Genomic DNA, 27,773 nt, shown 5'->3' with positions numbered 1-27,773 from the left:
TCCCGCCAGAGGGAAACAGTATACATAATATACGCTGCCTACAGTATCTGTCTGCTGTATCAGCTCAGCATTTAAAAATATAGAAGCAAAATACTTAAGGCCTACTGGTGGCCTTTGGCTACTTGACTGCTTCTGCGCTGTGAATTCCACTAACTCAGTCATACGCACCTACGTCTCAGTGCAGGTGTGCGCAAAATTGTTTCCTGGCTCTGCTGTCTCCGTTACATCCCCGCCGTCATCCCGCCAGAGGGAAACAGTATACATAATATACGCTGCCTACAGTATCTGTCTGCTGTATCAGCTCAGCATTTAAAAAAAGGGAAGCAAAATACTTAAGGCCTACTAGTGGCCTTTAGCCACTTGACTGCTTCTGCGCTGTGAATTCCACTAGCTCAGTCATACGCACCTACGTCTCAGTGCAGGCATGCGCAAAATTGTTTCCTGGCTCTGCTGTGCATTCCGTAAGCGAAGTCAGCCTCCAACCACAGGCCAATAAGCGGCACATTTAATTACAGCGTTCTGTTTCTGCTCTACTCGTAATACACCATGCTGAGGGGTAGGGGTAGGCCTAGAGGATGTGGACGTGGGCGAGGACGCGGAGGCCCAAGTCAGGGTGTGGGCACAGGCCGAGCTCCTGATCCAGGTGTATCGCAGCCGACTGCTGCGGGATTAGGAGAGAGGCAAGTTTCAGGGGTCCCCAGATTCATCTCACAATGAATGGGTCCACGCGGTAGACCTTTATTAGAAAATGAGCAGTGTGAGCAGGTCCTGTCGTGGATGGCAGAAAGTGCATCCAGCAATCTATCGACCACCCAGACTTCTACGCCGTCCACTACTGCAACTCTGAATCCTCTGGCTGCTGCTCCTCCTTCCTCCCAGCCTCCTCACTCCATTACAATGACACATTCTGAGGAGCAGGCAGACTCCCAGGAACTGTTCTCGGGCCCCTGCTCAGAATGGGTAGCAATGGTTCCTCTCCCACCGGAGGAGATTGTCGTGACCAATGCCCAACCTTTGGAAAGTTCCCGGGGTCCGGGGGATGAGGCTGGGGACTTCCGGCAACTGTCTCAAGAGCTTTCAGTGGGTGAGGAGGACGATGACGATGAGACAGAGTTGTCTATCACTCAGGTAGTAGTAATTGCAGTAAGTCCGAGGGAGGAGCGCACAGAGGATTCGGAGGAAGAGCAGCTGGACGATGAGGTGACTGACCCCACCTGGTTTGCTAAGCCTACTGAGGACAAGTCTTCAGAGGGGGAGGCAAGTGCAGCAGCAGGGCAGGTTGGAAGAGGCAGTGCGGTGGCCAGGGGTAGAGGCAGGGCCAGACCGAATAATCCACCAACTGTTTCCCAAAGCGCCCCCTCGCGCCATGCCACCCTGCAGAGGCCGAGGTGCTCAAAGGTCTGGCAGTTTTTCACTGAGAGTGCAGACGACTGACAAACTGTGGTGTGCAAGGTTTGTCGCGCCAAAATCAGCCGTGGAGCCACCACCACCAGCCTCACCACCACCAGCATGCGCAGACATATGATGCCAAAGGACCCCACAAGGTGGGACGAAGGCCGTTCACCGCCTCCGATTTGCACCACTGCCTCTCCCCCTGTGCCCCAACCTGCCACTGAGATCCAACCCCCCTCTCAGGACACAGGCACGACCGTCTCCCGGCCTGCACCCACACCCTCACCTCCGCTGTCCTCGGCGCCATCCAGCAATGTCTCTCAACGCAGCGTCCAGCCGTCGCTAGCGCAACTGTCTGAGCCCAAGCGCAAGTACGCCGCCACGCACCCGCACGCTCAAGCGTTAAACGTGCACATAGCCAAATTGATCAGCCTGGAGATGCTGCCGTATAGGCTTGTGGAAACGGAGGCTTTCAAAAACATGATGGCGGCGGCCCCGCACTACTCGGTTCCCAGTCGCCACTACTTTTCCCGATGTGCCGTCCCAGCCCTGCACGACCACGTCTCCCGCAACATTGTACGCTTCCTCACCAACGCAGTTACTGCCAAGGTCCACTTAACAATGGACACGTGGACAAGCACAGGCGGGCAGGGCCACTATATCTCCCTGACGGCACATTGGGTGAATTTAGTGGAGGCTGGGACCAAGTCAGAGCCTGGGACCGTTCACGTCCTACCCACCCCCAGAATTGCGGGCCCCAGCTCGGTGCTGGTATCTGCGGCGGTGTATGCTTCCTCCACTAAACCACCCTCCTCCTCCTCCTACGCAACCTCTGTCTCGCAATCAAGATGTGTCAGCAGCAGCAGCACGTCGCCAGCAGTCGGTGTCGCGCGTCGTGGCAGCACAGCGGTGGGCAAGCGTCAGCAGGCCATGCTGAAACTACTCAGCTTAGGAGAGAAGAGGCACATGGCCCACGAACTGCTGCAGGGTCTGACAGAGCAGACCGACCGCTGGCTTTCGCCGCTGAGCCTCCAACCGGGCATGGTCGTGTGTGACAACGGCCGTAACCTGGTGGCGGCTCTGCAGCTCGGCAGCCTCACGCACGTGCCATGCCTGGCCCACGTCTTTAATTTGGTGGTTCAGCGCTTTCTGAAAAGCTACCCACGCTTGTCAGACCTGCTCGGAAAGGTGCGCTGGCTCAGCGCACATTTCCGCAAGTCCAACACGGACGCTGCCACCCTGCAGACCCTGCAACATCGGTTTAATCTGCCAGTGCACCGACTGCTGTGTGACGTGCCCACACGGTGGAACTCTACGCTCCACATGTTGGCCAGGCTCTATGAGCAGCGTAGAGCTATAGTGGAATACCAACTCCAACATGGGCGGCGTAGTGGGAGTCAGCCTCCTCAATTCTTTACAGAAGAGTGGGCCTGGTTGGCAAATATCTGCCAGGTCCTTGGAAACTTTGAGGAGTCTACCCAGATGGTGAGCGGCGATGCTGCAATCATTAGCGTCACCATTCCTCTGCTATGCCTCTTGAGAAGTTCCCTGCAAAGCATAAAGGCAGACGCTTTGCGCTCGGAAACGGAGGCGGGGGAAGACAGTATGTCGCTGGATAGTCAGAGCACCCTCATGTCTATATCTCAGCGCGTTGAGGAGGAGGAGGCGGAGGAGCATGAAGAGGAGGGGGAAGAGACAGCTTGGCCCACTGCTGAGGGTACCCATGCTGCTTGCCTGTCATCCTTTCAGCGTGTATGGCCTGAGGAGGAGGAGGAGGAGGAGGAGGATCCTGAAAGTGATCTTCCTAGTGAGGACAGCCATGTGTTGCATACAGGTACCCTGGCACACATGGCGGACTTCATGTTAGGATGCCTTTCTCGTGACCCTCGCGTTACACGCATTCTGGCCACTACGGATTACTGGGTGTACACACTGCTCGACCCACGGTATAAGGAGAACCTTTCCACTCTCATATCCGAAGAGGAAAGGGGTTCGAGAGTGATGCTATACCACAGGACCCTGGCGGACAAACTGATGGTAAAACTCCCATCCGACAGCGCTAGTGGCAGAAGGCGCAGTTCCGAGGGCCAGGTAGCAGGGGAGGCGCGGTGATCAGGCAGCATGTACAGCGCAGGGAGGGGAACACTCTCCAAGGCCTTTGCCAGCTTTATGGCTCCCCAGCAAGACTGTGTCACAGCTCTCCAGTCAAGGCTGAGTCGGCGGGAGCACTGTAAAAGGATGGTGAGGGAGTACGTAGCTGATCGCACGACCGTCCTCCGTGACGCCTCTGCCCCCTACAACTACTGGGTGTCGAAGCTGGACACGTGGCCTGAACTCGCGCTGTATGCCCTGGAGGTGCTTGCTTGTCCTGTGGCTAGCGTCTTGTCAGAGAGGGTGTTTAGTGCGGCTGGGGGAATCATCACGTATAAGCGTACCCGCCTGTCAACCGACAGTGCCGACAGGCTTACACTCAAAAAGATGAACAAAGCCTGGATTTCCCCAGACTTCTCTTCTCCACCAGCGGACAGCAGCGGTACCTAAACAATACGTAGGCTGCACCCGCGGATGGAAGCATTGTTCTCTATCACCATCAAAAACGTGGACCTTTTAGCTTCATCAATCTGTGTATTATATTCATCCTCCTCCTGAAACCTCACGTAATCACGCCGAACTGGCAATTTTTCTTAGGCCCACAAGGCTCAGTCATATTACTTTAGTAAACAATGTTTATACGTTTCAATTCTCATTAAAGCGTTGAAACTTGCACCTGAACCAATTTTTATTTTAACTGGGCTGCCTCCAGGCCTAGTTACAAATTAAGCCACATTAGCCAAAGCGATTAATGGGTTTCACCTGCCCTCTTGGTTGGGCATGGGCAATTTTTCTGACGTACATTAGTATTGTTGGTACACCAATTTTTTGGGGCCCTCGCCAACAGTGTAATCCTAGTAATTTTTATGGGCTTCGCCTGCACTCATGGTACAGCAAGGTGTGTGGGGTTGGCCTACACTTTTGCTACATAAACATATTACCAGTCTGACTGGGGCATGCACTGTGGGCCGAAGCACACCTGTATTGTATGTGACGTTAGCTCTGCTGAGCAGGGCACTGCAATGGGATATATTTATGTACCGCTGGTGGGTTCCAGGGAGCCACCCATGCTGTGGGTCCACAGGGACTTCACATTAGGGAGTTGTACCTGCCAGTGTCTATGTATTAAAAACCCCGGTCAGACTGGGGCATGCAGTGTGGGCCGGAGCCCACCTGCATTTAATCGGACGTTACCTCAGCTGTGCTGGGCAATGCAATGGGATATATTTATGTACCGCCGGTGGCTTCCTGGGACCCACCCATGCTGGCGGTCCACACGGAGTTGTAACTGCATGTGTTCACTTCTAAAGAACCCTAGTCTGACTGGGGCATGCAGTGTGGGCCGAAGCCCACCTGCATTTAATCGGACGTTACCTCAGCTGTGATGGGCAATGCAATGGGATATATTTATGTACCGCCGGTGGCTTCCTGGGAGCCACCCATGCTGTGGATCCACAGGGACTTCACATTAGGGATTTGTACCTGCCAGTGTCTATGTATTAAAAACCCCGGTTAGACTGGGGTATGCAGTGTGGGCCGAAGCCCACCTGCATTTAATCTGACGTTAGCTCTGCTGTCCAGGGCACTGCAATGGGATACATTTATGTACCGCCGGTGGGTTCCAGGGAGCCACCCATGCTGTGGGTGCACACGGAATTCCCATTGCGGAGTTGTACCTGCCTGTGACTATTTATAAAAAACCCTGGTCTGACTGGGGCATGCAGACACCTTGACAGAATGAATAGTGTGTGGCACATGGGTTCCCCATTGCTATGCCCACGTGTGCAGCTCCTGATGGAGGTGGCACAGGATTGTATTTCTCATTGCTTCTGTATAGCATTGTGGGCTATCGCCCCGCCCCTTTTAAAGAGGGTCGCTGCCTGGACATGCCAACCCTCTGCAGTGTGTGCCTGCGGTTACTCCTCATGGCAGACGCACTTATCAATAAACATGAGGGTGGTGTGGCTATGAGGCCAGCGAGTGGCATGCGTGCAGCTGAAGGCTGCGCAGGGACACTTTGGTGTGCGCTGTGGACACTGGGTTGTGCGGGGGGGTTGGGCAGCATGTTACCCAGGAGAAGTGGCAGCGGAGTGTCATGCAGGCAGTGATTGTGCTTTGTTGGAGGTAGTGTGGGGCTCAGCTAAGATATGCCTTGCTAATGAGGGTTTTTCATAAGTAAAAATTGTTGGGAGGGGGGGCACTCTTGCCGCTATTGTGGCTTAATAGTGGGACCTGGGAACTTGAGATGCAGCCCAACATGTAGCCCCTCGCCTGCCCTATCCGTTTCTGTGTCGTTCCCATCACTTTCTTGAATTTCCCAGATTTTCACAAATGAAAACCTTAGCGAGCATCGGCGATATAAAAAAATGCTCGGGTCGCCCATTGACTTCAATGGGGTTCGTTACTCGAAACGAACCCTCGAGCATCGCGAAAAATTCGTCTCAAGTAACGAGCACCCGAGCATTTTGGTGCTCGCTCATCTCTAATAATTACCTCACATGATCTAGACTCTATGCTTCTCTTGATACATTCCAGCATTGTGTTTGCCTTTTTGGCTTTTGGCTGCTGCATCGCATTGTTCACTCATGTTCAGTCTATGATCTATTAGTATACCCAAGTCTTTTTCACATGTGCTGCTTAGACTAATTACTCCCATTCTGTATGTGCTTTTTTCATTTTTCTTGCCCAGATGTAGGACTTTGCATTTCTCCTGGTTAAATACCATTCTGTTAGTTGCCACCCACTGTTCAAGCTTTTCTAGATCTCTTTGAATACTCTCTCTCTCTCTCTTCCCTAGTGTTAGCTATCCCTCCTAGCTCTGTGTCATCAGCACTTTTGAACAGTTTTCCATTTATCCCCCCTCCAGATCATTTATAAAAATGTTGAACAACACTGGGCCTAGGACATAGCCTTGTGGTACCTCCCTTGATACATTCTTCCACTTGGATGTGCAGCCATTTATGACCACTCTTTGAGTACGAACACTCAGACAGTTGTGAATCCACCCAGCAGTTGCCTTGTCTATCCCATATTTGGTCATTTTTTCAATAAGTATGGTATGAGATACTTTGTCAAATGCTTTACTAAAGTGAAGATGTACTATATCCACCTCATGAAGTCATATAACACTTCTGGGGACATTAACACTATTTTTTTTTATTTTACCCTTTCCCACTGTAACTGGAGCATCCATAGGAGCCCCAGATACACAGGAAAACATCCCCCTAGTGTGACAGTAGTCACTGTCAGAGCTGGTGAGGGGTCTGCTAAGATCTTGCAACTCTGACTTGCTGGGGGTCACTGGTGATCATGTGATCGCTGGGTCCTATGCAGGAAATTGCAATGCTGCCTCCTGCATCTCTACAAAGCACTCGCTGAGCACTATGCAGTTAAAAAATGCTTCTACCTTCTCCTCTAGGTCCTCAGTTCTGACTGAAACCTGAGCACCTGATCTGCTTCTGCTAGATTGCAGGGGCTTTAATCTCACACCGTATTTACTATCAGCCATATATTTAAGACACCTGGTCCTTAATGGGTTAAAATATTGATACAAAATACTGACCAGACCACTGCCTAAAGCCTGGTTTAGACACAACGATTATCGCTCAAAAGATGTCTTTTGAGCGACTTTTGAGCGATAATTGTTGTGTGCCTTACAGCGCAAGGTGATTGCTCAAATGTTGAGCGATCACTTTGTGTTCCAAGCGGGGTATACAGAAGACAAGCAGGGACGCTTGTCTTCTGCATCCAGCTTTTCTGTGCTCGGGGAGTCTAGCTGTTATACAGCCAAGCACTCCAAACGGGGTATGCAGAAGACAAGCAGGGCTGCTTGTCTTCTGCATCCAGCTGTTCTCTGCTCGGAGCACCCGACTGTTATACAGCCGAGCGCTCCGAGCGGGGTATGCAGAACACAGCTGGACCACTGTGTTCTTCATACACTGGCTGTTCCTGGAGCGCTCAGCTGGTATACAGCTGTGCGCTCCGTGTGGAGTATAAAGAACACAGCTGGACCGCTGTGTTCTTCATACCCCACCTGTGTTCAGGGTGCGGGATACAGCTGAAACCATAGTGTCAGCTGTATCCTGCTGTAAATTCCTGATAGACAATTCCTGAAAGACAATGATCAGCGACTGCTTAACAAAAACTGCACAATGTCAGTGCAGTTAGACACAACGATTATCGCTCAAAAGCCATCTTTTGAGCGATAAATGTTGTGTCTAAATGGACCTTAGGTCTGTCAAGATAACAAAATTCTTTTCTTCAACTATAAGCATACATGCATAATGTTTCAACAATACTATAGAAATCAAGTGTAGAAGATTGCAACAGGTCAGCCCCTCATGCATTGGACCAAGGAGCACCACCGACAACACATAGATAGAAGTCGCACCATCAGGAGGAGGACATCTGGGGATTACATCAAATTGCTTTATTTAACAAAGTCCAGTAAAGTAAAGTCTGATGTTTCAGCAGACTGAATGCTTTTTCCAAGCTAAACATTTCGCAGACAGTGCACATATTAATAGTCTCATGCTTAATGGACACAGATTAATAACAATCAGATGCATATCATTAGACATTAGGATGACTGGGTGATGTCAAACCAAACACAGCTAGATATACATAACTTCTCTATCTATCCATATGTACTGTACAATCCCATTATGACATCCTATACATAGGTTTGTTTCATATGGGGCACATATAATCAATGGTAACAGTGGCCATAGTATAGCTGTATACAAGGTGCAAGCAAGTTCTAAGGTCTCATCATTTTTTTTATTAAAAACTGCTTACCCCAGAAAGCTGAAATTATTGTCACTTCTCAACATAATCTTCCTCTTGATGCACACATTTTTCACAAAGCTGACGCCATTATTACATGCCCACTGCAAATGATAATGTGCAACCACAGAGAGCATCCTTCATCTACATCTCAGCCACTGTAGAAATTAACGGCATGAAAACACCATTTATGCCGTCATCGCATATCAAGACCCCCAACCTTGTGATCATCAGTCAACATTCATGACACCCACCAAAAACAATCTTTCTACATCTTCAGCTCTTCATGCAGGATGGTGTTCACATCTTGGGGAAATGCTGACTTCCTCCACTCGTCCAATTATGTTGTCTGGCCAGCTGGTACACGGTCAAGGCTCTTTTGGTTCATAACTAGAGATGAGCGAGCATGTTTGTCCAAGCTTAATGTTCGTTCGAACATTATGATGTTAGCATACTCGTACTCGCTACTCGAACGAGCACCACGTGGTGCTCGGGTGCTTGAGAAAATTTCACCCTCTCCTATTTTGCATACACTTAAGCAAAAAATAATGTAAAATGAGTACTGTCTTGTTATGTAGTGCGGATGGACAGGACACACACTAAATCGTTTTTAATGGAGCTGCGGCTGCTGCCGGCGCCTCCATTGCAGACAATGCTCTGCTGGCACCCCTGAATTGTTTTTCATGGAAGGGCTTTACGAATGAATGACAGACGGGAGCTGCGTGTGATTGGCTGAGCGCCTCAGCCAATCACAATCAGCTCTTTCAGCATGCTGGAATTTTAAATCCCCGCCTGCTGATAGATCAGCACTACAGAGTCGGGGACAGCGCAGAGAAAACGCGGCTGAGCCCCGGCAGCTGAAGGGAGGTGTGTATCTATTTTTTTTGTTTTTACACTACTTTTACTGTTTTTTCAGGGAAAGGCTTATATTTAAAGCCGTTCCCTGAAATCCAATGACAGGGAGCCGGCAGCAGGATCCTCTACTGCAGCTGTCATGTGTGACAGCTGTGGTAGGGAATTGAAGAATTACTCTGCTGCATCTGTCACAGATGTAGCAGGTGCAGCAGCATGGAATTCTTTTTACTAGCGGGGATGAAGGAAACATCTGCCACATGCGGCAGATGTGTTCTGCATCCTCGCGGGCAACACGACAGTGGCGGAGAGGTAAGTTTTTTTTATATAATTTTTTTTTTTTTTTTACACTAAAATTATTGTTTTTCAGGGAAGGGCTTATATGTAAAGCCCTTCCATGAAAAACAATTCAGGGGTGTCGGCAAACCATTGTTTTCAATGGAGCCGCCGGCAGCAGCCGCTGCTCCATTGAAAAATGCTCAAGGCTCCCATTGACTTCAATGGGGTCCGTTACTCGAAACGAGCTCTCGAGCATTACAAAAAGCTTGGCTTGAGTAACGAGCACCCGAGCATTTTGGTGCTCGCTCATCTCTATCCATGATGTCTTCACTGCATGTCATGCAAGTGAAGAAAACGGATGACTACAAGTTGGTTTTGGAACATAAAAGGCCTTCAAACTCCAATCGCTGTCACGTGGATTCTGTGCACTGGACGATGCTGCCATCTGTCTCATTCATCCCTGAAGAATGCCCATTTCTTCTAGAATGTGTCCCATATTTCTATCTATTTCTATTCCTGGGCAAAAAAATTTGAAGATCTTTGAACTTGAATATACCTTGTACATTTCATTTCAATGGATGCTATATGAAAACTTAATGATTTATGCTTCTATGCGTTGAGCAAATTTAAAAAGTCTTAACCCCAAAACATATACCGTATATTCCGGCGTATAAGGCGATGGGGCGTATAAGACGACCCCCCAACTATCACCTTATACGCCAGGAATACAGTGGAGCAAAAAAAAAAAAATCATTACGCACCTTCCCCGGCGTTCTGCGGCGCTGCTGCAGGCTGTCGCTCCCTCCTGGTCCCCGGCAGAGCATTGCTTTCTGGACGCAGGGCCATCAGCCAATCACAGCCATTCAATGACATCATTGAATGGCTGTGATTGGCTAAAACACACGTGCCTTCAGCCAATCACAGCCATTCAATGACATCATTGAATGGCTGTGATTCTCTAACACACGTGTGCCTTCAGCCAATCACAGTCATTCAATGATGTCATTGAATGGCTGTGATTGGCTGTTGGCGTGTGTTAGCTAATCACAGTATTAGCTTTCTGAAGGCGGGGATTTCAAGCCCTGCGTCCAGAAAGCAATGCTCTGCCGGGGACCAGGAGGGAGCGACATCCTGCAGCAGCGCCACAGAACGCCGGGGGAGATGAGTAATGATTTTTTTTTTTTTGACACTTTTTTTTGTATTACCGGCGTATAAGACGACCCCCGACTTCAGAGCAGATTTTTCAGGGTTCAAAAGTCGTCTTATATGCCGGTATATACGGTATTTTTAAACTGTAAAACTGTATACAAACATAAAAAAGTAACAAAGACGGAAGCACTGAAATGGCAAGCTTTTGTCTACATTCGTAGCATTCTAGAATATTCTAAATCTGAACTCCAAAGTGCTATAAATAGCTTAAAGGGGTTGTCCCGCGCCGAAACGGGTTTTTTTTTTTTTCAACCCCCCCCCCCCGTTCGGCGCGAGACAACCCCGATGCAGGGAAGTAAAGAAAGTTTACCGGAGCGCTTACCTTAATCCCCGCGCTCCGGTGACTTCAATACTTACCGCTGAAGATGGCCGCCGGGATCCTCTGTCTTCGTGGACCGCAGCTCTTCTGTGCGGTCCACTGCCGATTCCAGCCTCCTGATTGGCTGGAATCGGCACGTGACGGGGCGGAGCTACACGGAGCCGCTCTCTGGCACGAGCGGCTCCATAGAAGACTGCTGAAGACCCGGACTGCGCAAGCGCGGCTAATTTGGCCATCGGAGGCCAAAAATTAGTCGGCACCATGGAGACGAGGACGCTAGCAACGGAGCAGGTAAGTATAAAACTTTTTATAACTTCTGTATGGCTCATAATTAATGCACAATGTATATTACAAAGTGCATTATTATGGCCATACAGAAGTGTATAGACCCACTTGCTGCCTCGGGACAACCCCTTTAAGTCACATGAAACTTAGAATTTTTTAACTGGCTACGTACTTACATTCTCAACAGGAAGTGAATTCTTTGTTTTACTCTTCTGGATATATTAAGATTTGATTATGTATTATTTTTACTTTCTCATCTTTACATTTTCTGTCTGAAAACGGAGTAGGAACTCTTAAGTGCATGTCATTGTACTAACAATGAAGCTACAAATAGCTAAGGTTAATCGTTGTATCTTGACAGTCACATGACGCATCCCCATTTTATTTTTTTTTTTATTATAGTTCTTTTGTTGAATTCTCGCTCATTGTCTTCATAGTTGCCTAGATGTTAAAGAAATATCCAGGGAGACTCTTCTGTTGTTCTTTTTCTGCTGTGCATAAAAGTCAATTACATCTAATACTAGCTTTGTGCTTTTGATAGATACTAGAGATGAGCGAAAGTACTCGTCTAGGGCAATTTCGCAATCGAGCATCACTTTTTTCGAGTAACTGACTATTCGGGCGAAAAGATTCGTGGGGCGCCGGGGTGAGCGGGGGTCGCAAAAGGGAGTGGGGGGGGGGGGAGAGAGACAGCTCCCCCCTGTTCCCCACTGCTACCCCCCACTCCACCACGCCATCCCCCGGCGCCCCCCGAATCTTTTCACCCAAGTAGTTAGTTACTCGAAAAAAGCGATGCTCGATTGCGAAATCGCCCTAAACGAGTACGTTCGCTCATCTCTAATAGATACATCTTCATTTTAAACAGTTCAGTTCATCAAATACAAATCTATAAAGCCAATTGCATACATTCAGTCTACTGTAATAGTAAACATGTGGATTAGTTAAAGGGGTTGGTCACATTCAATAAAAAATATCCAAAATGCCCCAGACAATAAAATGAACCAAAAAGGACTTGTTTCAAGCAAAACAAACTGTTTCTATGTAATTTATATAATTCCACCATGTCACCATACTCCTGTGGTAGTTTTCTATCCAGTAGTCTTGTGTGGGCGGGACTTTAGTAAAAGTGAAAGTACAAATCCCAGGAGGCAACTGTCTCCATAGCCTCAGATACTTCAGCTTGCCCTAGTTGGTCCTCCAATGTATAAAACATGGATTCTTCTAATTCTGTAAATAAAGTCACCCCCAAAACTACGATCAATACGAACATATAGATAAATATCGCATACATATATGGACATATCTATATATACACCACGCTTGTTACACACAGAGACACATCACCTATGTACGCACACATATATAGACACATCACAAATATATACTGTACATACACATGTTGCATATATTATACACATATAATATAGCACCTTAGATAGCTGAAGTCTGGACATCATGCATGGAGTTACATGACCCTAAATGTGGGCCATTTTATGAATTTGGTTACTTGATGACTAGAGAAAAAGTGTTTCTGAACCAGAAAAACTGTGTGGAATCTCTAATGGATATACTGTATGTTGGTAAGTAGAGATGAGCGAATATACTTGTTTCGAGTAATTACTCGATCGAGCACCGCGATTTTCGAGTACTTCCGTACTGGGGGGAGGCGTGGTGGCGTGGGGCGTAGCAGCGGGGAACAGGGGGGAGCCCTCTCTCTCTCCCTCTCCCCCTCACTCCCCGCTGCAACCCCCCACTCACCCACGGCGCCCCCCGAATCTTTTCGCCCGAGTACGGAAGTACTCGAAAATCGCGGGGCTCGGGCGAAAAAGGGGCATGGCCGAGTAGGTTTGCTCATCTCTATTGGTAAGCTATCTTTTTTCTGCTTCCCACAGATTAGAAAATTGCCAACATAAGTGGCCAACCTCATTAATGGTCAGTCACAAAGTAGCCTTCCCAACCCAACATTATATCCCTTCTGCCCCATTAAAGGGGCACTTCCGTCAAAATCTATTTTATCACATATCAACAAGCAATATTTGACTGTAATAGTGTTTCTTTTCATAAGTTGCTCACTTTGATCATATGATTGCTTTAAATTTTTTCCCTGTAAGGGCGCCCACCCACTGGCGATTTTTTTTTCTTTGCGTTTTGCGTTTTTTCTCAAGAGCAATTAGAATTGAATGTACTCCTGTCCACTGGCGTTTTTTTTTGCGTTGCGTTGCGATTTTTAACATAGGAACTGTCAGTTGCATATGTGTCCTTATTTTTCTCCTAATGCACCCATGAATGTCAATGGAAATTAATGGAAAAGGCGCGAAAACGCCGCAAAAAATGCCGCGAAAAACGTACGGAAAACGCAGCAAAAACGCGCCGAAAACGCTGCGTTTTTCACGCACGAAAATCGCAAACGCCAGTGGGTGGGCGCCCTAAAGGTCCGTTTATGCGGGACGACTGTCAGTCACATAAGAGCCCAATAGCCATGCCCACAGACTCCTGTGCTTTTACATGGGACTAATAGTCGCTCAGAGAATGGGGGTGGTGTGGACAGAGATTTTGTCTGGCTGCATACCTCCATTCACTGCAAACAGGCAGTCATTCATAGATGATCAACTGCCTGTTTACATGGTCCAATAGTTTAGCTCAGCTAAAAACCAAGTGACTTCAACAAGTGAGCGATTTGTTGCTCTGTGTGACTGCGTGTATACGAGCAACTATTGCCTGAATTCACTGTTTCCATTTAAAGGTACCTTAGAGTCCTTTTACTCAGAGCGAGAAATTGTTTGCGTGAGTGAATAATGACAGAGTTTGCTCGTTCGGCTAGTTTATACATGCAGATAAATCATTTAATTTCTTGTTCACTTGATCATTCAGTCATTCAGGGTACTGTGGCAATAAATGTGAACGACTGAGCCATCACTGTTTATATGTAGCAAGTTGCAAACCAGCGAATGATGATTTTAATGCCTGCATAAAATGAATGATGGACGATAAGTGAACAAATTATCATTCATCATTCAATTGTTAGCCATGTTTACTATTACTGCCCCCTCACGGCTGCCCCTGACACGATTACTGCTCGTTCACACTATTTCTGCTCTCACCGCTGTCTCTGACACTATTACTGCCCCCTCACATACTATTGCTGCCACCTTCACACACTATTGCTGTCCTTTCACACACTATTACTGCCCCCTCACATACTATTGCTGCCCTGCTCACACACTATTGCTGCCCCTTCACACACTATTGCTGCCCCTTCACACACTATTTCTGCCCCCTCACATACTATTGCTGCCTCGGTCACACACTATTTCTGTCACCCTCACACACTATTGCTGTCACCCTCGCACACTATTTCTGTCACCCTCACACACTATTGCTGCCCCTCACACACTATTACACTATTGCTGTCCTCTCACACACTATTGCTGCCCCCCCTTAGACAATATTACTGCCCCCCTCAGACAATATTACTACCCCTCTCATACACTTTTAATATTGCCCCCTCCACACGGCTCTGTCCTCCTCCCCCCCTCAGCCTGACACCCTGCTAACCTTTCATCTAGCCCACTACTAGTGCCGTGCTCCACTTGGTAATATCTTCCATGGTCCTTCCGTCACTCCTCTCGGGTGACCAGCGGAGCTTCCCCGACACATCCAGCGACTGACGTCCCCATACTGCCGGCTCATGTGCAGGACATGGCTGCAGACTGTGACATGGTCGATGAACTGTACAACGGGGAAAAGGCAGCACTGACTGCCTGCTTTAATGAGCCACTCATACCCTCCTAGTTCAGCCCGTCTCCTCCAAGCTTTGCCATGCCCTGGCCTCTCGTCCTCCGTCAGCGTGGTACCAGTAATGAAAATTGTTTTTGCACCACCCTCAGCGATAGCACCTGGGGCAGCCTGCACCTGCCGCACCCTACTTCCTACGGCACTAGGTGGCTCAACTTTCAACCCCTTGATCCTTTGGTTCTCTTGGAAATAAATGGGGCGCCAGAGCTGTCTAGCTGTGTCTTAAGGCCCCTTTACACAGAATAATTATTGCTCAAAAAATCATTCAAATGAGCAAAAGTGAACGATAATCATTCATTCTAAATGCAGCCAACAACTGAAGGATAAACGATAAATCGTGGACTTTTCTTTCATCGCTCATTTTATGCAGGACTAAAAATCATTATTGGCTCATTAAGTTTAAATAGTGATCGTTCAGTCCCTCTCATTGACTTATGCAGTGAATGTGAATGATTGAACGATTTGTCGTTTAAACAAAACAACAGTCTATCTGTCTGTGTAAACAGCCTGCCCGAGTGAACAAACGAAGTCTTACATTGTTCACTTGTTCAAATGAGAAATCGGCTAATCTAAGCTAACCCGTACCTCTCTAAACAATTGAACAAGCATCTGTGCTTGTCGAACAAGCATGCATAGAGGAAAGGCAGAAGAAACAGCTGTTGGATGAATAATCATTCGTCTGACAGTTATTGAAGGTAGGCACCTTCAGTCTGTTCTAGACCATTCAGCCTGAGAATGACTATGACTCCTTCAGATCCTCACACCTCCACTGTTCATCTTTCATTATCTTATCTCTGCCCATTCTCATTTACAGTTGCCACATGCATTATTGCTCCTGCAGGTTGCAAGGATGCCAGCCTTCACTGCGTTTCATGTGTTGCTAGATTCCCCCCATTTTTATATTTATGGAGTAAATGTCTGTGTTAGAAACATTACATTTATTTGATAATAAATAATATATTTTATGACTAATGTCAATTATCTTCTTGGTATATCTGCTTTCTGTATATATGCTATATATGCGCAAAAACCTATTACCATAAAAAAGAAGAAGGACATGTTCTAACTGTGGAATACATAGTTGTTGCGTCCTCTGGACGTGCAACCTCAATAACATAAATCACAAGCACAACTGTGCAAAAGGAAACAAAAACTAAAGGGGAATGCTCTCCCTATTGCCCCCTAACCCGGGAGGGGGCCCTGCCTACTCGGCAGACCGACCGCGCTGATAAGTGCGAGCCTGCACTCGAACCTGGGCCACTGACCAGTCCCTCAGTGGAGGCCCTAGCACAAAACAAAAGGAGAAACAAAACAAAACCAAACAGTAAAGAACTTAGCTTCAAATGAAGAGCTTCCACCACTCTGTGTTGCTCCGACGCTGTCCAACATAGGACTGAAGTGAATTGACCAGCACAGGAGTAACAGTTAACACTGCTTAAATAGGAGCAGAGCTACTTAGCACCAGGTGCTGACTGACATTAATCTTGCAACCACCATACCTCTCAGCTCCAGGAGAGGTAGGAATGCTGCTAAACCCTGGTCTGGCCTGAAAGCAAGATGGAAACCTCAGAACGGCTCCAACAATAGTTCTGCAGTACAGGATCAAATAAAAATAAATATTGGTATTCGTATAGCGCCAACTTATTCCGCAGCGCTTTCAGGTAATTATTACTTATTACCCCCCACCAAGCTGGGTTCTCATTTTAGCGATCTCGGAAGGATGGAAGGCTGAGTCAACGTTAAGCCGGCTACCTGAATCATGCGGAGATCGAACTTGCAACCTAATAAATAATAATTACCTGAAAGCGCTGCGGAATAAGTTTGTGCTATACAAATAAGATTTATCTTTCCTCCTGTATAAAATGAACGATGAACAAAAAGCAAACAATCTATCATTTGTAGTGCGATCGTTGGCTGCATTTTCGATCATTTGAATTTTTTTTACGATAATATACGATATCTTGAATAGTACTATTAAAAGACAACTTGTCCTGCAAAAAACAAATCCTTTCATGGCTTCTTAACCAAAAAAAAGTTAGCGCTCTTGAAATTTAAGGATATAAAAAAAGTTAAACAAAAACCCTAAATACGGCTGGTAAATAAAATGGCTATTCTTGGCAAAGAAACAGTAATTTTACTAAAGCAAACATATAAATGAAACCACAGAAATTAAATTTAGCAACATGACAAACCCCCATCAAAAGGAAGTCATTCAGGCTAAAAAAAAGGTTTGGTACGGTGTTAGCCAGTAGAGCAAAATGTGATTGTTCTCAGTGAGAGAAACCAAGTAATCAAAGAGCCTGAGAGGTTTGCAAGCTCGCTATTACATCATGTGTTTTTGTTAGCCATTAAAAGGTATCCTATCTACAAGAATACTTGGTTTCTCTTGCTGAGAACAATCACATCAGGCTAAAAATATATGCACTACTAAAAAAGCCATGCCAAAATCCACAGCAAAATCAGCACAATTTGTTGCAGATTTTGCCCTGTGAATCCACAAAAGATTTTACCCATCTGTATATACCCTAAATCATCATTTGATAACACCCAACGCATTAGAAGAGATTTTGTACACATTAATAAATGGCCCCAGGAACTAAAATATTTGAAAAATAGGACAAACACAAAATTTCGCATAAACTAGGAGGCCATATTGTAAATTGTTACCTTATAAACTGTACTGTAACCGACTTCAAGGACTCCCAGTTGCTCAACTTACTATGACTAATGAGTTAATCTAAGGGCTCCTTCACACAAGCGCATTTTAGTGTGCTGAAAAATCCTGCTTGCAAAACGCTGAGAATAGAACCCAATGATTTCAATGGGCTGATTCTCGTTTATTTTTTTTTGCTCACATGGTTCTCATGGACACAAAAAATAGGACCTGCTCTATTTTGTGTGCATTTGCGCATCAAAGAGAGCAATAGAGATCAGGGAAAGTGTGAAAATGTGCACATATGTCAATCAAGTATGTGCAAAACGTTGGCTTAATGGTCATGTAAATCAGGGCAGTGTGATTTCCCCACCCATGTGAACCAGCAGTGTCTGCGCAAATACGCACAGCATTTTGGAATACTCTTGTCTGAAGGAGTCCTAAGGCTTTGAACTGAAAATTAAAACTGGAAAATCTTTTTTTTAGAGAGCCCACTTATTCCACAGCGCTTTCAAGCACAGAAAAACACAGACAATACAACAATTGCATGTGATATACAATGAGTTTGAAACAAATGGGGTGGGGTGATACAGGAGGTACAAGTATGGGGGCAGAAAGATGAGGCATGGGGAAATACAGACAGAACGGGAATTACATATGGAAATCAGTTATTAGAAAGCAAACAGGGTGGGGAGGTAAGGAGGTGCAGGGGAAGAGGTCATATGCAATAAGCAGGGTGGAAGGTGTGGGGAGCCTTAGGGAGTGGCAGAGGGACTAGATCAGGAGATTTGGTATGCCTCCCTGAAGAGGTGCGTTTTAAAGGCGTGTCTGAAATTTTGTGCATCGGGAATTATCCAGATGCCTTGGGGTAGAGCATTCCAGAGGATGGGTGCTGCTCTGGTGAAGTCCTGTAGGCAAGCATGTGAGATTCGTGTTAGAGGGGTATTTAGTCTGAGTGTGTTAGCAGATCGGCATGAGCAGGCTGGGTGGTGTACGGACAGCAGGGAGGCAATGTATGGTGGCGCAGCGTCATGGGTAGCTTTGTGGGTGAGGATGAGGAGTTTAAATTTAGTGCTGCAGTGGATGGGCAGCAAATGCAGTGACTAGCATAGTGCAGAGGCGTCTGAGTAAAACCTGGATAGAAAAATTAGCCTTGCTGCCGCATTTAGTATGGATTGGAGTGGAGCGAGTCTGGTGCGGGGAAGGCCAATGAAGAGCAAGTTGCAGTAGTCAAGTCAGCAGTGGATGTTATTACCCTCTTAGTATAGATCTATGCCTATCCCAGACATGCTTCAATTCATTTATTTTTGATTTTGCAACCACGACTGCTGGAGGTTTGTTCCAAGTATCTACCACTCTTTTATAAAAAAAATAATTTTGCGATGTTGCTTTAGAATTTTCCCACAACTAATCTCAGATTGTGCCCACATTTTCTAGTGTTTAGCTTCCTGAGGCCTTAGTCACACGGGCGTTTTTTCGCGCGATTTGTGGATCGCATGACGGATGCGCATCCGCAAATCGCGTGACCGGGGCCAAAAAAATCGCTCGAAAAATGTGCTCCTAGCCGCGTTTCATTAGAAACGGGCTGGAGCTGTCCAGCGCATTGAATTCAATGGAGCCGGCAATATAGCCGGCTCCATTGAAAGCAATGCGCTGCGGGCGAGCGCAGGATGAATTGTCGGGAAGGGCTTAAATATATAAGCCCTTCCCTGCAATTCATCCAGAAATGTGTAAAAATAAAAAATATATATATATTCACCTTGTCCCGTCAGACGGAGTTCAGCGCCTGGCCTGCAGTGGGTGTGAGTCAGACCTGCCCCTGATTGGCTCAGCGCTGAGCCAATCAGGGGCAGGTCTGACTCACACCCCCTTCACACCCACTGCAGGCCGGCCGCCCTGAACTCCGTCTGCCGGGACAAGGTGAGTATATATATTTTTTTTATTTTTACACATTTCTGGATGAATTGCAGGGAAGGGCTTATATATTTAAGCCCTTCCCGACAATTCATCCTGCGCTCGCCGGCAGCCCATTGCTTTCAATGGAGCCGACTGGATTGCCGGCTCCATTAAATTCAATGGGCAAACATCGTTCTTCTCTGCCACAACTGTTACAGCTGTGGCAGAGAAGAATGATTTGTCTTCTATATGTTCTCAATGGGGTCGGCGCTGCTGCCGCCGGCCCCATTGAGCGCATATAGAGAAGAGAACAGGAATCGCAGATCGCAGATAGGTGCGATCTGCGATTTCTGTTCTATAATTTATCGGACGAGCGCATAAAAAGCGCTCATGTGTCCGATACCATTGCAAAGCAATGGTTTTAAAAAATCGCCAGACGCATGCGTATGCGCAAATCACGTGAAAAAACGCCCGTCTGACTAAGGCCTAATAAAAACCTGAACCTCTCCGTTATTGCCTACATTCTTTATAAATTAAAGGGGTTGTCCGCCGCCAAAACTGATTTTTTTTTTTCTCCATGAATGCCCTGTAGAGGAGAAGCATCACACACTACAGTTTTCAAAGATGGCGCCGCTGGGTAGTTCCCATGATGCACTGCTGCCTTTCTATCCTCAGTGCGCGCTCCTGATAACACCGGTCACATGACTGGAGGACCGGCATCATGGAGACACACGCTTCACTGCTTTGAATGGAGCCGGCAGCCGGCCGGCCCCCTTTCAAAGTAATGAGAGAGCAGGGAGAGCAGTGCGATCTGCTCCTACAGCTGTCACAGCAGTAGGAGCAGATCGTGATCCCTAGCAGCACTTTCAATAGCAGACGATGGTCTGCTATTGAAAGTGAAAGTAGCAGCAAGCATGCCCTACACACATGCCCCCCCTCCAGTGCCCCCTCCACACTGTCCACCTCCAGTGCCCCCCCCACAGCCCCCCCTTCACAGTGCCCACATACAATGCACCCCCAAAGTGCCCACACAGTGTCCCCCCCCCCCTGCATCTGACAGCCCGGCCGCTGGCACTACTAGCACACCCCCCCCCTTCTGCATCTGACAGCCCGGCCGCCGACACTAGCACCCCCCCCCCCCCGCAGCATCTGACAGCCCGGCCAGCACCCCCCCAACCCCACCCCCCCTTCAGGTTCTTACCTTACCAAGAAGATCCAGCAGCAGCGCGTCCCCTGCAGGCAGACCAGAGCTTCCCAGCTGCTGAAGCTCTACTGCACATGCGCAGTAGAGAGAACAAGCAGGAAGCAAGAAGCGCATCCCCGATGTCCCGTCAAGACCTGGAGCCAGCCCGACAAGAAGAACAGAAGACTTGTCGTAACCATGGACGACGGAGGAGCAACACAGGGGGGGGGGGGGGCACCCCGAAAGGTAAGTCAATAACTTCTGTTTGCATCATTTTCCATGCACAATGTATATTACAAAGTGCATGGAAATTGGCAAACAGAAGTAATGAGATGTAATGTTTCTGGCAGGACAACCCCTTTAAGTTATTTCAGTCTTTACTGATAAGTTTTGTTCTTGAGACCTTTCATCATTTTTATAGCCCATCTTTGGACTTGTTCTGTTTTAATAAAGTCTTTCTGTAGATAAGGTCTCCAGAACTGAACACAGTATTCCAGAGCTCTATACAGCAGGATCACAATCTCCCTCTTTCAACTGGTTATACCTCTAGCTATGCAGCCAAGCATCCGACTTGCTTTCCTTGCTGCTTAACTGCACTGTGGACTCATTTTGAGGCTGTCACAAATCAGAACTCCTAAATCCTTTTCATCTGAAGTGCTGGATAACACAAAAAACCTGATATAATACTCAGTCCGAGGATTTCTTCTCCCCACATGCATTATTTTATATTTGGATATGCTGAACTATAGTTTCCATTGTTTTAACCAATTATACAGTTTCACGATCCAGTGAGAATCTGAACAATAATCGTTCAGTGTAAATGCATGCACCTACTGAACGACGAATAAAAAGTCTTTCAATTTTGAATGACTGCCTGCTTACTGTGAATGGAGGTGATAGGGACAGTATGATCCCAGGCTGCTCCGCCTCCATTCAGTCAGCACAGTCAGCAATGTTTGTTCCTTTGCAAAAGCACAGGAATGATTGTTGGGATGACCTGTCAGACATCTGTGTAAAAGCAACCGAAGGCTTAATCTTTCTCTATGTTCAAGGCACCTCGAGGAATATCAACCCTAAGGGCGCCCACCCACTGGCGATTTTTTTCCCTGCGAAATTCGCAGCATTTTTTTCTCTGCAGGGGTCTATGGGACTTGTAATGTTAAAATCGCGATCGCGCAAAATCGCAATTTACCGCGAAATCGCGATTTTGCGCGATCGCGATTTTAACATTACAAATCCCATAGACCCCTGCAGAGAAAAAAATGCTGCGAATTTCGCAGGGAAAAAAATCGCCAGTGGGTGGGCGCCCTTAGGCACATTTATGTTTCATCATCAAGCAGACACACCTGATCTATTATTTCTTCTCCTATGTCATTTCCGAACATATTAAGAAGATAGGAGCCAGGACAGACCCTTGTGGTCACCACTTGTAACTCGTCCCTGTTAAGAATACACTCCACTAACAACAACGCTCTGATATCTACCTGTTAACCAATTGTGAATCCACTGAACTAATAAAGGTTTAAGTCCATTTTACATAAGCTCTTTATGTGGAACTGTGTCCAAGGTCTTACTGAATACCAGTTAAGTGATATCCGCGGCACCATTTCCTCCACCACTGTTTTGATATAGTCAGAGAAATAAATGAGATTAATTTGACCATTAAGGACATGGTTGGGGAAATGCCAGATAATTTGGGACTTTGATTATTTCAGGACAGGCCTTTATGATGTGCATAAGATGTGGAACAGCTGTAAGAAATATCAATACTTTTAGGGAACATGCTGTTCAGAATGCATAAGGAAACTGGAACTTTTTTTTAGATAGCCCTTTTCGTCTAGTTCTTTTTTTTAAATAAATCATTTGCTGTCCAAACCCAGTTTTACCTTTACCATGAACCAAAATCCTAGCTACTTTTGTTTAGTATTTTCAGAAGGTGGCTTTCAAAATCATATTATATGTTTGGGCATGGTACCAACTCTAGTTGGGAGGGTTCAGCTCAAGTATTTTTGTAGACTGTTATAGGTAAACTTGTGCATATAAGACTAAATAAAGCCATGGGACTAGATGAGATCCAATCCAAAGTTCTTAAAGAACCCCAATCTGTGATTGCTATACCTCTTGCCAATTAGTTTGTTAGGTAAGGTTTCTCTGTATGCCAATGACACAAAAATGGGCACTACGGTTAATATTTCTGTTTGTGTCAGTCCAATGGAAAATTATTTAACTTTACTAAATAAATGGTCAAAACAATAGAAACTGCAGTTCAGTGTGTCTAAATGTGAAATAATGCAGTTATGAGAAAGAATCCTTGGACTGATTTTCATATTAGCAGCTCTGTGCTAGCTGGAACCTCTGAAAAGAAGGATTTAAGGGTTCTGATTTTTGACAGCCTCAAAATGCATTAACAGTGCGGTCAGGCAGCAAGAAAAGCAAGTAGGAAGCTCAGCTGCATAGCTAGAGGCCGGGGCGTAACTATAGGGGATGCAGAGGATGCAGTTGCATCTGGGCCCAGGATCCTTAGGGGGCCCATAAGGCCTCTCTTCTCCATATAGGCAGCCCACGATTCCAAAGATGGGCTCCAAAAATGGCGCAAGGTCTAAAAGGGAATGTGTCCTCCGAAAATAGTCTATTCTGGAAAACAACTTTTTTAAAATTTTCAATGCCATGCTCTGTATTAAAAATAAATAATTTTAAAATAAGAGCAGATGGATGGACCAGGGGGGGTTTTTTCTAATGTCAATCTTCTATGTTTCGACGGTAATAATAATGTTAATTGCTCATACTGTTAAAAGACAGCTAAACGCCCATAAAAGGCACAAGTGGTACTAGATGAAAATGGTCTGCTTATGTCTTTTTCAGAGTGACTGTATATCACAGTAATGCAAGCGGACAATTGCAAAAACAGTTCAAGCACAATACTGAGTTTTGCCTTTAGCAAATGTTATTAGCTCACTTCTTTCTTGAGGCAAGAGTTAAAGACCCAGCCTGCCAGAAACCGCTGAAAGTGACATGACAACAGAACCTTGCCTACGGGAGAAGCAGAGACACCATGTTCTTCGATTGGCGTCAGCTGTGATTTTTCCAGTGTTGAGCATGAAGAACAGGGGCAAAAGGTCCACACTTCATTTGATCTTCCGATCAGTCCCTGCAGTATTGTGTACTGGTTAGACTTGCTAACAGGCTCATTAGGCTTCTGTTTTCTCATATAATTGAAAGTGTTTGTCTGCATTACTGTCCTTACCCTGCTACAGATCTGATATTGTCATATTTTACACCTTGTTGCAAAATAATAGAATGGATTGAGAGGTGTCATTCTGGCCAGCGGAGCATAGATAATGAAGCTACATTGATACTGACTAATAGAAACAATGCTAATTTGCAATATTACCGGCAAGAATGATAAGATTCGTTGCATGTTTAAATGACTGTGGATTAAATTAACTAATACTGACAGCACCAACACACATTCTAAATTGATAATCCTTTTGATGAATATATTAATTGCCATTAAGCCAAATAAGGCTTTTAAGACTTCTAACAAGACAAGGACTAGGTCCTTCCATGTTTTATGATCGGGACTTTGTTTTTGTTGCTATAGATTGGTACAATTTGTTACTTCATAAATGTGAGATAAACTTAGAAACAGAAAGTTTAAATAGTAGAGAATTGGGAGATACAGTCTGTTATATAAATCTAGATATTCTGTCTTCTTTTTCAGTTTTTACCACACAGAGGACACTCCACCAATATGGACTGTATGATGGCACATGGGGCAATTCTTCATCAAACCTTGGATTTTGATGAGTTTATTCCACCCATTCCACCTCCTCCGTATTATCCACCGGAATACACCTGTACGCCTGTTATGGAAGTGCAAAGGTGATTGGGGGTTTTCATATGTTTTTGTCTAATTAATTTGGTGCTCTTTAGACTTTTTTATGCATAATTAGTGCCTTTGTTTCTTGTTTGTCTTTTGTTTTTATCAGCCTTCAGTCTCATGCATACTTGTGTTGAATTTCAGCTCCATGGAGTTAAATGTCACAGAATTTCCGATAGCGGAATTGCTGCAGACGTTCTGCAGCATTTACTGTACAAGCCCTGCAGAGGGGATTTTAAAATGTCTCCTTCACATGGTGTGGATATTTTCTGCAATAAATCGTTTTTGCAATGCAAGGTTTAAATTCGGCAGCTGTTCTGCAAGTATAAACGCGGCCAAATCAGCATCATTTAGGTGCTAATTTAGCCACAGTGGAATTATTGTGGATATTCTGTTGCAGAATACTTGCAGGAATTCCGCCATGTGAGAAGGCAGCCTTAGGGCTTTTTTTAATGCTGTGATATCACTGCTTTTTTTCAATGGGACTTTTCTAATGTTAAAATCGCATCGCACCAAAATCGCAAAAGCACAAACTTGCAATTTTTGTGCGATGCGATTTTAACATTAGAAAGTCCCATTGAAAAAAACACAGCGATATCTCAGTGTTAAAAAAAAAAGACCAAGTGGGTAAAAGCCCTTAGAGGGCACTGGTTTAAGTGCTGGGGGCCTTATGGTGTCTTCACATACAGGATTTTTTGGAAAACGTACAGTTACAGTTTTTGATGCAGTTTTTTGAGCGAAAGACAGAAGTGGATCCAAAAGGAATGAGAAGTATAAGTCCATCCTTTATAGTTCTCATTCTTTTTTAATCAATTTCTGGCTTTGTCTCACAAACTTTCATCAAAAACTACAAGTGTGCTTTCCAAAAAATGCTGTGTGTAAAGCCTCCCCTAATTTATGCATACAAAAGCATAAATAGTGTTCTTTTTCTGTTAGTTTTTGTACAAGTCCGATATTAAAATAAATTTGATGCCATATTTACAGAATTTTTCTCCCTTAGGCCTTAGTCAGACGGGCGATTTGCGCATGCGTCCGGCGATTTTATAAAACCATTGCTTTGCAATGGTATCGGACACATGAGCGCTTTTTATGCGCTCGTCCAATTAATTATAGAACAAAAAATCGCAGATCGCACCTATCTGCGATCTGCGATTCCTGTTCTCTTCTCTATATGCGCTCAATGGGGCCGGCGGCAGCAGCGCCGACCCCATTGAGAACATATAGAAGACAAATCATTCTTCTCTGCCACAGCTGTAACAGCTGTGACAGAGAAGAACGATGTTTGCCCATTGAATTCAATGGAGCGGCAATACAGCCGCTCCATTGAAAGCAATGGGCTGCCGGCGTGCGCGGGGTGAATTGTCGGGAAGGGGTTAAATATATAAACCCTTCCCTGCAATTCATTCTAAAATGTGTTAAAGCAAAAAAAAATTGTATACTCACCTTTCCGCTGCAGCCGGAGTCCAGCCGTGGCCGCTGTCAGTTCTCCTGAACTGCTTCTTGGCACTATTCAGCCGGCCAGGCTTTAAAATCCCCGCCTGCTGAATGATCTGCCTCTGATTGGTCACAGCCCTGACCAATCAGAGGCTGAAAACACTCACACACCCATTCATGAATTCATGAATGGGTGAGTGACTGCTGCCTCTCAGCGCTGAGCCAATCAGGGGCAGGTCTGACTCACATCCATTCATGAATTCATGAATGGGTGTGAGTAAGGCATGCCTCTGATTGGCTCAGCGCTGAGCCAATCAGGGGGCAGGTCTGACTCACACCCCCTTCACACCCACTGCAGGACGGCCACGCGGAGCTCCGGCTGCCGGGAGAAGGTGAGTATACAATTTATTTTTTATTTTAACACATTTTAGGATGGATTGCAGGGAAGGGCTTATATATTTAAGCCCTTACCGACAATTCATCCCGGGCTCGCCCGCAGTGCATTGCTTTAAATGGAGCCGGCTCTATTGCCGTCTCCATTGAATGCAATGCGCTGGACAGCTCCGGCCCATTTCTAATGAAACGCGGCTAGGAGCAGATTTTCGGGCGATTTGCGGGCGACTTGTGCGCACCGGTCACGCGATTTGCGGATGCGCATCCGTCATGCGATCCGCAAATCGCGCGAAAAATCGCCCGTCTGACTAAGGCCTCAGAAGTAAGGTAATAGCTCCGCACACACAGCACCTGATAAACATAAAGTATGTCCCTGCAGTTCCATAGTACGGAGCTGGATGAGACTCTGTGTATTGCCATTCAGTCTCTTGGCCATGTATATGAGGCAGTTCAATTTACAGAAAAAAAATATAAAGTTTTTTTTTCGTAAGACTGCTAAATATTATCTACTGGTATTTAATAACAGTTGCATAAAATATACATTAGTATTCAATACACTAAAATTAATATAGTATTTTATGTAAATAGGGTCATTCCATGTCAGTTCAACCAACGCTCCCAGTCGACCACTCCGATTTCAATGAAACTTTGCACAAAGATAGAACCTGACCCTAAACTAAGATAGCCAAAATATTAGGCTTCAAAGTGCTTTGGTTCACGAGCTACAGGTCTTAATCTAGGGGGTTGTCATGTGATTACAGCGCGCAACCTGAAAAAAGTGGCGATTTCAATCCATTGCCAAGCCAGTTCTAATGACTCTAGAGCAATGAAACTTCACACACTAGGAGAACTTTGGTGCTGAATCCAGCTAAGCTACTCAGACTGCCACTCTTATCATCATTCTGCCACCATTGCATGTCAAAGTAGCTGAAAAATTCTATCGCGCAAAATAAAATTTATATTTTAAGCAGTAATAACTCATAATCAATGCAATCCAACTCAGCTATGAATTTATCAATGTGTACTCCATAGAAATTGTTCTCATTATTCACATTATGGACTCAAAAGGATGCATAGCTCTTAAGATAGCTCTATAGTTTACAAGTAACTGATTGTGCACCAGCAAAGATGAAGTGAAAAATGAGCAGAAAGGAAGCGCAACTGCTGGATGCCATGTCAAGCTGTAGCATGCCAGCTGATCAACAGATCCTATGAAGCAGCTTAATGACAAAACGCAAAACAAAAATTTCCCATCTAGAAGGTCTGGGAACAAAATGAAAAACATCAAATCTTGTAGAGCAAAAAATTCTCTTTCAAATAGAGCAAA

The 27,773-nt window shown here is 45.8% G+C and overlaps 1 protein-coding gene across 1 annotated transcript in view; it reads left to right on the top strand.

Moving 5' to 3' along the window:
• ENTREP2 (endosomal transmembrane epsin interactor 2) overlaps positions 1–27,773 on the top strand; it is a 786,181-nt gene that overhangs the window by 645,289 nt on the left and 113,119 nt on the right. The window contains exon 6 of the mRNA XM_066589957.1: positions 24,461–24,621. Coding sequence (XP_066446054.1) covers positions 24,461–24,621 — 161 coding nt within the window. The remainder of the gene's footprint in view (positions 1–24,460; positions 24,622–27,773) is intronic.

This window comes from Eleutherodactylus coqui, chromosome 2 (assembly GCF_035609145.1).
Source record: "Eleutherodactylus coqui strain aEleCoq1 chromosome 2, aEleCoq1.hap1, whole genome shotgun sequence".
Lineage (NCBI taxonomy): Eukaryota > Metazoa > Chordata > Amphibia > Anura > Eleutherodactylidae > Eleutherodactylus > Eleutherodactylus coqui.
This window is presented reverse-complemented; position numbering and strand designations above follow the sequence as displayed.